Consider the following 12,083-nt stretch of genomic DNA (forward strand, 5'->3'; position numbering starts at 1 on the left):
TTCTGCCCTCTTGAGCATCCCTGATTATAATCGCTCAAACATTGGTGGATGTGCCTTCTGTTGCCTCGGCCCCAAGTTCTAGAATTCGCTGCCTCAACCTCTCCACCTCTCTTTCCTCCTTAAAACCTACCTCTTTGACCAAACTTTTGGTCACCTGTCCTACTATCTCCTTATGTGGCTTGATGTCAAATTTTGTTTGATAACGCTCCCTGGAAGTGCCTTGGGACATTTTACTACCTTAAAAGTGCTGTTTAAATGAAGTTGTTGTTACAGAAGTAAAGCCCCACATTTTTGTAACGACCCATGATATAGTCTCATTATGTAGCAAACTGCTCTACAATATTTTAAACAAAAACATTCACTGTGTTCTTGGTATGGCAATCTATTTAATAACAAAATATATTTTCAGCGTGTCTTTTAAAAGAGGCGGTTTATAAAATACTACTGAGACAACTGGTTAAATTTTTTTGCTCACTTTTAGTAGCACATTCACACAAAGTGGAAACATTTGCATGATTTTCTCAATTTCTGTTCAGAAATTTCTAAACAGAGAAATTCCTTGGAAATTCTATGGAATCACCAAATAAACATTATTTTTTAATCTTGTGTTTTGGAAAACAACAACTTTCTGCTTGTTCTACTGCTGTTATTTCCAACTCTAAAGCCATCATTCAACATCAACGAGAGGACATTTACACAAAAGAGTAACTTATTAAATGGAAATTCTCGCTTTCCCCCTGCTGGTCTGCCTGCCAACAATGAGACTATATTGCCACCTGGTGTTTAATCTATGAATTACAAGAGAAATGTTAATAAAACACCATGAGAAATGTTAATAACACACCATGATCGGGGCTCCAGTCAAATTCTGTTCTCATTACATAGGATTCTGCGATATTTACCGGTGTGTTAGAGATCTCCTTCCATGGTTCCATGAAAACCACAAATCAGCGTTAATCCATGGTTTGTTCATTGGACAATGCAATGAGAGAACAGGATTCCTTAGATATTAATACCTGGAAATTTGTCAAATTCTGAAAACCGACTCAATTAGTTAGCTTTATGGTTAATCAACATATTATCGCCCTGCGCAGCTTCAGGGTCGAAAGCCAATTTTGAGGAGGATAAAATAGTGGGCAGTGAGCAGGAGGGAGAAAGGAAAAAGAAGAGGTTAAGGTGGGGCCAGACACACAGTCGAAGAGAAAGGTCAGGATTTTTGAAAGGAGGGAAGATGATAAAGCAGTGGGATCCAGGGAGGGAAGTCCAGAGGACTGAAAGAGCTGAAACCAATGTGAAGCAGGGGACAAGGAACAACTTGATGTTACAAGAGCAGAGTCTGCGTGTAGGCACGAAATACTAGAATGGGGTGAGACCATGGAGGGAACTGAAAGTGATCAAGAGCATGCTGAAGTTATTTGCTGGGGAATCGGGGGGGGGGGGGCGGGGGGAAGTCAGTGACACCTGGAGAGCATGGGGTGATGGGAGGATGGGGAATTGGGTGGATGAGGATGTGGCCTGTAGTCTCTTGAATGAGTTGTTATTTGTGGATGGCTGAGACAGCGAGGCAGGCAAGGTAAACATTCGAGAACCTGAGGCTCAAGGTGATAAAGGTGTAGACAAGGATTGTGACAGCAGTGAGGAGAGGTAGGGACAGAGTTGGGCAATATCGCAAATATAAATGAAAGCAGTCTTGGTAAAAGAACATTTGAGAGAGAGGACAATCATCTCTGGTAAATCAATAGATTGAGGTGCCACACTTCCTGAGGTAATATCTGGGGATGTTGGTGGAGATATGACCACAGGTGCTGGCAGGAGGAGCTGTGGGCTAGAAATTCAATGCATTTGCGCCTCTCATTAAAACCCCCAGGGGCGCTAACGGGGCACAAAACGCCTTACTGCCCGGGCGCAATGCAGGCAGCGACTCCCGCCATATTCAGAGTTTAGCGGCTGCGTTACAACGTTGTGCCCGATCTTCTGAGCCTGGAGATCGTGACGTCATCGTCCTTGTGCATCATCCCATTAGCGCCCCGGCCCCAAAATTGGCTTTCGTCCCCTGAAGCAGTGCAGGGCAATAACATCGACAGCTTCAGGGGATGCAGATCAGGTGACCGGCCACTACCAGGGCAAAAATTAAAGGGGAGGTGGCCGAGTGCAGAAAAAAAGTGTTACCTTTTTGTTGCCGCTCCTCATGCAGTTTCTTCACGAGGTAGTGGCTGAGATTGCTCAGCCCAGCACTCTGTTTGAGTTCCGGGCTGGTTGCGCAGCACCCCTGCTCCCCGGTAGTCCAGGTAGGTGCCTTTTGTTTTGCAGAGTCGGCAGTGTGGGCCCTTCCCTTTAATTGAGGGAAGAGCTCCTCAGACGTGGCAGCGCTACGCGGCCAAGTGCGTAGCGCTGCTGAGGCGTCCGCCCTGTTATCGTCCCACGAAGGAAATAGAGCGCTTCACTTCTTTCCAGGTCGGTAACCCCAATTTATTGAGCGGGGCGGCACTTCTGCGCCTGGTGCTACGTTTCACGTCTTTAACATGTCTTCCATTTCTTATCCATTATAGTGTCGCCCATCCATCCTTAATGCACCCACATTCCCTTTTATCGCACTCTCAATATATTTATAGCAATTTATATAGCACCTTAAAACGTACCAAGGCGCTTCACAGAAGCGACATCAGATGACATTTGACTCCAAGCCACATAAGGAGATATTAGTACCTGTGACCAAAAGCTTGTCCAAAGAGACAGGTGTTAAGGAAGAGAAATGCAAAGACTCAAAGGTTTAGGGAACAAATTCCAGAGCTTGGGGCCTGGACAGCTGAAGACACGTTCACTAATATCGGGACAAAAGGAAATCGGGAATGCGCAAGAGACCAGAATTGAACGAATGCAGAGTTCTTGGAGGGATGAAGGTCTGGAGGAGGTTACAAAGATAGGAAGGGGCGAGGCCATGGAGGGTATTTGAACACCAGGACGAGAAGCAAATGGGCTGTAACGGGTGATGCCGGATGATATTACAGAGGTGGAAATAGGAGGTCTTGGTGATAGAGTATATCACAAAACGGGGCAAGAATGAAGTTCACCCCCTTTGGATCTCGCATTACTGCATCTGTAATACTGAAGTGCACGGGGTTTTGCACAGGTTAGCAAAGCTCTCAAGTTTTTAATAGGGTCCTCTTTGACCCTGAGCAGAGCTTCTAACCCCATATACTCAATCACCAAGACTTCCATATCATCCGGCATCACCCCAGGAGGCTGCCGTCATGCTAGCTGGAAAACGGGAAGAAAAGGGACAAAAGAAAAAAAAACTCAAACTTCTCCAACCCACACAGTTACAAAGAAAGAAAAAATGAAGAAAGAAAAAAAACTTACCATGCTCTCTGTCCGATTCCACCCGGGTTCTGCTGTTCACGCCCCATTTTTTCCAGGCTGTAAGAATGCCTGCCGGGAAGGCCAACGTTCAACCTAAATATCGCGACCAAGGCGCTGCACGCTGGATGACATCACCATGCGAGTAGCATTAGCCGGTGCAGCGTTAGCTCTTGGTGCCTCTGCCAAAGAGCCAAGTGAATTTCTGCGCAGGCGTGGACGGCACTAGGCCTTTGCCACCCATTAGCCCCCTCCCGCGCGCGGCAATGGGTGGCGGTATAAACTGAATTTCAACATCTTTGTACTCATCAGATCATAGAAATGTAGAAAACCAAAACTTGCGGCAATTTATTGCTTCAGCAACTTTAAAAGTCAAAACTTACTGGGCCCGAATTTGGTGGACTTACCACTGGCTGCGGCCCTGGTTTCTGGGCGCTCTCCCCTCCGAGTGAATTTGGTTAGGTCCTCACGCCGTTGGGGAGAGAAGAACCGCTGGGAAGCGCCTGCTGGAGTGCAACGCTGACAAAAGTCCTCCCACCCGCTCCCTCCCCAGATTGGTCCGGGCGATCCTCCGCTCCAGCAGCATAAGAGACCACTGCACGGAGGCAGGTCTTACCTGAACGGTAAGTGTGAAGACCTGCAAGAAAAGGTTAGTGCACTTGTTTTCTTCATTTCTTTTGCAGCGATCTTGGTGGATAGAGTCCTCTGAAGGATTTTGAAGTTTTTTTTCCCCCATTTGTTGAAAAACATTTTTTTCCCCCGTTCCCTCCTCCCTGGGCCCGACTCTATCATCGCCGTTACTTTGCTGAGGATCGCATTTGCCGCCCAGGATCGGCATGTAAGGCCCATAATTTCCACTGGACGGTTTTTTCCAAATTTTTTCACCAAACTTCCGCCTAAAGTACCGTCAGGATCTTAGCGGTCCTTTCGATGGTACATGGCCGGAACTTAGGCTTGATCAAACTCGGGCCCATTGGATCTAATTTTTCTTTAAATTATAAAAAGCTGCTTACAATTATCCTGAAAGGGAAAAATTAATTTACATCTGCTTTACTCAAAAAGATGTCAACAATTTGCATCAGTCAATGTCAAGCACTTCCAGGTCAGGAATCAATTTAACACAGGGTCACTGTTTCCCCTAAGGCCGAGTGATTAAAGGTGCTGCCTGGTTTAGATCAGCAAGTCTTCATCTCAGCCGGGGCACTACAATCACCCTCAGTGCCCCAGGTTAGGCAGGGATCAGAAATAGCCTCTCAACACTCACACGTAAGGTGTACACATGGAATGCACTCAAGCTAAGGTGTACACATGAAGAATAGCCACTTGAAAAATGTACTTTGAACCAGACATTTGAATAGTCAGCTATCTTTGCAGCCTCTATAAATAAAGCAACCTATTTTGGTTAAGTTTTAAGTTATGGACCAACAGCCCCTTTTAACTGAATTAAAACTACCAAATCCATTTCAAGTAGGATTCCTACACCGACAAAGGGGGGTGAGTTTCATTCCATCAGTCTGGGATGGATTCCATAGATGAAAGCACCTTATGCTTACCTACTAAAGTGATCTCCTGTCCCACTGATCAGTTCAGCTGAAGAAAAGCAAGTACTTTCATTTGAAAGTGTCCACAAAATTAGGGCAAATCATTGCTCACCTTACAACGTCCTGTGATAAATCCCAAAAATATCTACTCTAACAGCAGTAAATTAGAATACAAGTATTAGTTTCTGAATGGATATGAGCAGTAACAGAACACTTGAATTACATATAATTTACACCACATATACAAGAATATAAATAGAAAGATTAATCTCACGCTCATGCTCCTATTGCTGGAGATAAAAAAAGATAAATCACAATCATCAATCAAAATGAAGAGTGGCAATATTGTGGGAACACTGTCCACCTCCACGTTCATCTTCAAGTTACACACCATCCTAACTTATGTTTTTATTTATTTGTTCCTGGGATGTGAGCATCGTTGGCAAGGCTAGCATTTATTGCCCATCCCTATTTGCGTTGTGAGGGTGGTGGTGAGCCACCCCTTGATCTGGCTGCAGTCTGTGTGGTGAAGGTAGTCCCACAGTGACTTTGTTGTAGCGGTTTGGTACAACTGAATGGCTTGCTAGGCCATTTCAGAGGACAGTTAAGAGTCAACCACATTACTGAGAGTCTGGAGTCACAAATAGGCCAGACCAGCTAAGGACGGCAGGTTTCCTTCCCTAAAGGACATTAGGGAACTAGTTGGGCTTTTACGGCAATCCAGTAGTTTCATGGTCACCATTACGGATACTAGCTTTTTAATTCCAGATTTATTAACTGAATTTAAATCCCCGCCCCCCACCTCCCCAGCTGCCATGGGGATAATGCAGGAAAGTGGAGTTGAGGTAAAAGATCAGCCATGATCTTATTGAATGGCAGAGCAGGCTCGAGGGGCCGAATGGCCTACTCCTGCTCCTAATTCTTATGTTCTTATGTCTCCTAATTTGAACATATATCATTGTTCCTTCATTACCACTGGGTCAGAATCCTGGAATTCCCTACTCAACACCATTGTGGGAGCACTATCGCCACAAGGACTACCGCGGTTCAAGGAGAAGGTCCACCACCCAACACCATCTCAGGCAACTGGCAATATATGCAGCCTTTCCAGCATCGCCCACATCCCAGGAACAAAAAGAAACCTAAAAATGTGACAGTTTTACACACTGTAGGCCAATGTTCCTTCTATGCTGTGCGCACATGGCCACACAGTATCTTTCAAGGTCCCACGCAGGCCACTCAGCGGCTTTTACATTGTAAATTATCACGCATGCACAGAAATTTAAAGGGACCACGCATGAAAAGAAACAAGCCATGCAGAACAAAGTGCGGCTTACAGGGAACATTGCTGTCGGCAAACTACTGAATTGCAACACAATAAATTAGAGCACTAAAATCCCACACAAATCACTTTCCTACTTTTAAAAGAAAAACTGGCTTCAGTCTATATTTCTTTGTATTAAAACAGAATGTTGAACATTGGTCTTCTCACAACTTGTGGATTTGACCAGGATTAACTCACTCCATGACCCTAATGCATGGAGCATATCCCAATCTGCCACTGTGCATCTTGTATCCACACATTCCGTTGTGTAATAAGTCTTACCTGACAGTGTGGGTGTGGGTTTGAACATCCCATCATAGCACCTTTATTTTCAAAAATCTGAAATCAAAGAATGAACCAATTCTGTGAAAAACAGTGACAACAAATCAGTCACCATTTAATTCAAATTATATCTGCAATGGATACAAATATTCTTTTCAGCTCGATTATTTTTTTCAGACTTTTGAGAGATTGGATCAGGAAAAAAATATCTAATAGTAAATCCCCTTTGGTGTTGTTAAAGGCTAGTCTGGATCCTGCAGTGTGTTTTCTGACGTTTACCACAATGTTGCTGTAGCCTAAACACAACAACAGCTCTTCCATCAGTGTATGCCAGAATATTTGTTGAAAGCAAAGCATCACAAGCGAATTGTTAAAAATATTAAGTATCTGAATAGAAGAGAACCATGCATGCTTCAGATTATGTGTGTAATACAATGTACCCACCACGCAACTTTTTTGTTCTTCCCTCACCAAAACCTCTTAATCCTAGTTATTTGTTTAACTTTCCACAGTGGATTGGCAGTATTTGGTCACGATGCAAGACTTTCATGTTTATTTTTCGCTCTTCTCCACTTCCCCTTTTCTCAACTATTTATACAATTATAAAAAGGATATTTTTTCTGCTACGATTCCTTCTCATGGTGGATTTCTAGCACTGCCCAGGGAGGATCTCCTCCACTCCATCATTTGCTCAAGCTGTGGTTATTTACCATGGGCCCAAGTTTCTGGCCGCGCCTTGGACCTGGACGCCCGTTTTTCGCGCCACAAAGTGCGCCTAAAAAAACTCACCTATTCTCCAGCTCCCTGCAGGTCCTCTGGAGCTGGGCACAGCGCAGCATGAGCTGTGGGGGACGGAGCCAGGTCCCTGCGATGAAAACAGTGCCGGGAGCTTTGCACATGCGCGCTACAGTGGGCGCGCATGTGCAGTAGTTCCAGGTGCCCAAAAATGTGGGAGGGGCCCGAAGCACGCAGCCCCTAACCCTGGCCGAATGGCCTCACTGGGGCTTCGTGGATAAGGCTCACCTCCCACCCGACCGGATCCGACCCGACTTCCCGGACCGGACCGGACCCCCGCTCTCCCCACCCCGCCCCGGCGACCCGACCTCCGCTCCCCCAACTCCCCACCGACCTGACCTCCACTTCCCCCCGCCCCCCTTCCCGGCCACCCGACCTCCGCGCTCCCCCCCCCCGCGACTCTCTCCCCCCCCGCGACTCACTCCCCCCCCCCCGACCTCTACGACTCTTCTTCCTCCCCCCGATCTCCGCGACCCCTCCCCCCCCCCCCCCCGATCTCCTCTCCCCCGCCCCCACTGGACCCGGGACCCAAGACCCGACGCCACCTACCTGTAAATCCAGCCCGAAGTCTTGGGCCCGGCTGTTCAGCCTCCCCCTCTCCTTCCCTTCCCTCCCCTCCCCTCTCCTTCCCTCCCCTCCCTCCCCTCCTCCTTCCCCTCCTCCTTCCCTCCATCCCTCTCCCCTCTCCTCACCTCTCTCCTTCCTTCCCTCCCTCCTCTCCCTCCCTCCCTCCCTCCCTCTTCCTTTCCCTCTCCCCCTCCCCTCCACCCCCCCTCTCCTCGCTCCCCTCCACCCCCCCTCTCCTCTCTCCCTCCCCTCCACCCCCCCCTCTCCTCGCTCCCCTCCACCCCCCCCTCCTCTCTCCCTCCCCTCGCTGTCAGAAACACAGACACTAACAGACAGAGAGTGAGAGACACACACACACACACAGACAGAGAGAGAGATAGAGACACTGACAGAGACACACTGGGGGGGCCGTCCCAGCACGCTGTTGGAGGACTCCCGGTGCTGCAGTCGGTAAGTAGAAAATGTTTTATTTATTGATTTTTTATTAATTTTTTTGATTGATTTATTGGTTGATTTATTGATGTATTTATCATTTATTATTGATGATGGCTCTTTATTTGTAAAACTGAAGTGTTTAATGTTTGTAAACTTCCCTTTAAACCCCCAAACCCCCATTCCCTACACCTGATTTGTAACCTATGCCTGATTTTCTAAGTGTAGACAAGGTTTTTCTGAGCGTACAAAAATCTACACTTACTCCATTCTAAGTTAGTTTGGCGTATGTTTTCACTGCCTAAACTTTCAAAACGAGCATAAGTGGCCGGACACGTCCCCTTTTGAAAAAAAAAATCTGTTCCAAACTGAAACTGTTCTAACTGACTAGAACTGGAGCAAACTAAATGCCGAGAATTGCAATTTCTAAGATACTCCATTCTAAACCAGTTGCTCCAAAAGAACAGGAGCAACTCAGGCCGAAACTTGGCCCCATAGTTCTGGACCTCACTGACTGGATGATTCCAGGCACAATGTGCAAGGTCAGCATCCCAAAAAAATCATAGCCATCGCCCTCCAGTCCCAGTGCAAACATCAGTGTCTCTCGGTAACAGAAAAAAACATTCCAAATAATATTAGCCCAGATTTTATATTTAACATACAAAACTTTGAAAATCAATTTTTTTTTGCCACTCATCCACTTCATGGCTGTTTGTAACTTGCGTCTGGTTATAAAAGAAAAATAACTTGCATTTATATAGCAGCTTTCATGACCTCAGGATGTGCCAAAGTGCTTTACAACCAATTAAATACTTTTCAAGTGCAGTCACTGCTGTAATGTGTCATCATCATCATGTGACATGTTGTCATAATGCATCCTGGGTATTGTAGTCTACTATTGTAGTTCTCCTGGAGTATGACTACAACTCTCATGGTGCATCGCTAACACACAAGATGAAAAGCCCCAACAGCCAGATTAAATTTCCCAAATCAAGGCCCATGCTCCAGAGCATGTGGAGGAACACTTTTTGCAAGCACTTTCATCATGAAACAAACAATTTCATGGATAGATTAGTGAATTTTCTTTCAGGATTGTGTAATTTTTTGTGGCTGTATGTATCTGGACTGCAGTATGTGGACAGCGAGACTGTCCTGAGCAAATACGTCTGCAGAAGGAGTCTCTGTGTCGGCTCAGAGTCATTGAGCTGGAGAGCGAGTTCGAGACACTATGACACATAAGGGAGGGGGAAAGAGTATCTGGACAGTTTGCTCCAGACTTCGGTCACTTCTTGCAGAGGTGCAGGTTCAGAACGGGGTTGGTGTGACCGTGAGTGTGCAGAGTAAGAGAAACCCAGATAAGAAACACAGAGAGGATCCACAGAAACTGATCCTATCCAACAGGTACAATGTACTTACTGTCTGTGAGGATAAGGATAATGACTGTCAGAAGGACAGGACAGCCAAAATGTGGACCATGGTACTGGAACAGGAGGCTGTCCTAAGGTGAGGGGGGGGGGGGGGGTTGGGGGCTGGAGGGAGGGGAGGAAGCGTAATGTGGTAATTGTAGGGGATTCTATAATTAGAGGAACAGATAGCATCCTTTGTAAGCAAGATCGAGAGTCCCACATGGTATGTTGCCCACCTGGCGCCAGGGTGAGTGACATCTTGAACCGGCTTGAAAGGATATTGGAGAGGGAGGAAGATTCAGTCGTTGTGGTCCATGTTGGGACCAATGACATAGGGAAGAGTAAGCAAGAGGTCCTGTTTGGCGAGTACCAGGAACTAGGAGCTAAATTGAAGAACAGGACCTCAAGGGTTATAATCTCTGGAATATTACCTGATCCACGTGCAAATTGGTGTAGGAATAAGCTGATTAGGGAAGTGAACACGTGGTTAAAGGAGTGGTGTGGGAAAGAGGGGTTCCATTTCATGGGGCACTGGCACCAGTACTGGGACAGGAAGGAAGGAAGGAACTTTTGGGATGGGCTCCATCTGGTCTGGGACCAGGGTTCTAGCGGAAAAGATAAATAGGGTGGTCACAAGGACTTTAAACTCGTCAATGGGAAGCAGGAGCTCAGGTGGAAATTGTAATACAAATCATAGTTCAAAACCAAAACCAAGAGAGCAGAGTAACAAGTCAGAAATCGTGCTTTAGACACTACATGTAAAGGGGAAACAAAAATGTAAAGTGATTAAACCAGGAGAGAGAAATAAGAAACAAGTGAGTAAAACTTTAGAGCTGAAGGACAGGCTAGGGTGTGTGGTTCAAATAAGGGTTCTTTATACAAATGCAGAGAGTAAGGAATAAAATGAATGAACTGCAGGTACAAATTCAAAGTGGAGGGTATGACATTGTAGCCACTGCTGAGACATGGCTGCAAGACTGGGAAATAAATATACCAGGTTATAAGGTCTATAGGAAAGATAGGGAAAATGGCAGAGGGGGAGGAGTAGCCTTAGTGCTCAAAGATTAAATTACTTCGATGGCCACACCTGGAGTATTCTGTACAGTTTTGGTCTCCTAACTTGAGGAAGGACATTCTTGCTATTGAGGGAGTGCAGCGAAGATTCACCAGACTGATTCCCGGGATGGTGGGACTGACCTATCAAGAAAGACTGGATCAACTGGGCTTGTATTCACTGGAGTTCAGAAGAATGAGAGGGGACCTCATAGAAACGTTTAAAATTATGACGGGTTTAGACAGGTTAGATGCAGGAAGAATGTTCCCAATGTTGGGGAAGTCCAGAACCAGGGGTCACAGTCTAAGGATAAGGGGTAAGCCATTTAGGACTGAGATGAGGAGAAACTTCTTCACCCAGAGAGTGGTGAACCTGTGGAATTCTCTACCACAAAAAGTAGTTGAGGCCAATTCACTAAATATATTCAAAAGGGAGTTAGATGAAGTCCTTACTACTCGGGGGATCAAGGGGTATGGCGAGAAAGCAGGAAGGGGGTACTGAAGTTTCATGTTCAGCCATGAACTCATTGAATGGCGGTGCAGGCTAGAAGGGCTGAATGGCCTGCTCCTGCACCTATTTTCTATGTTTCTATGTTTCTATGACGAGAGGATATAACGAGAGGCAAGCAGGCAGTGGAGACTTTATGGGTAGAATTAAGAAACAGGAAAGGATTTAGGACTGTCGTGGAAGTTGTATATAGGTCGCCTGGTAGCAGCTGTGAAGTGCTAGATTGTATAAATGCAGAGATTAGACAAACGTGTAACAAAGGCTGAGTGGTTTTAATGGAAGATTTTCACTTTCATATAAATTGGGATAAGCAGACTAGCACCTGTCAGAAAGATAATGAATTGCTTGAGTGTATCTGGACTGGTTTTCTGCAACAGTATGTCCCAGAGGCAATAAGGGGGCATGCCATATTAGATTTAGTAATGTGTAATGAGACAGATTTAGTTAACAGCCTAACTGTGTGTGAACATTTATTCAATAGTGATCATAAGATGATCGCATACAATGTAATGGTTGAAAGGGAGAAACGCAAAATAGCTACTAAGGTTCTAAATTTGGGTAAGGCTGACTTCAACAGGATGAGACAGAGACTGACCACAGTAAACTGGGGCAAATCTGTTATTGGGTAAAATGACAGAAGATCAGTGGGAGATGTTCAAAAAAGAATTTACGGGGATACAGAACCAGTTTATACCCGAGGGGCAAGAGCTCTACTTGCCAAGAAAACAGCCACAGATGACTAAAGAGCTAAGGGACAGCATAAAAATAAAAGAAAAAGCATAAAAAAATGCAAAAAATAGCACAGATCTTGGCAAATG

At 45.7% G+C, this 12,083-nt stretch overlaps 1 protein-coding gene across 4 annotated transcripts in view; it reads right to left on the reverse strand.

Moving 5' to 3' along the window:
- galt (galactose-1-phosphate uridylyltransferase) overlaps window positions 1-12,083 on the reverse strand; it is an 81,294-nt gene that overhangs the window by 37,617 nt on the left and 31,594 nt on the right. For all 4 annotated transcript variants that reach the window (XM_070867974.1, XM_070867978.1, XM_070867985.1 and 1 more), the window contains one exon: window positions 6,505-6,561. In XM_070867974.1, the coding sequence (XP_070724075.1) occupies window positions 6,505-6,561 (57 nt within the window). The remainder of the gene's footprint in view (window positions 1-6,504; window positions 6,562-12,083) is intronic.

This window comes from Pristiophorus japonicus, chromosome 2 (assembly GCF_044704955.1).
Source record: "Pristiophorus japonicus isolate sPriJap1 chromosome 2, sPriJap1.hap1, whole genome shotgun sequence".
Taxonomy (NCBI): domain Eukaryota; kingdom Metazoa; phylum Chordata; class Chondrichthyes; family Pristiophoridae; genus Pristiophorus; species Pristiophorus japonicus.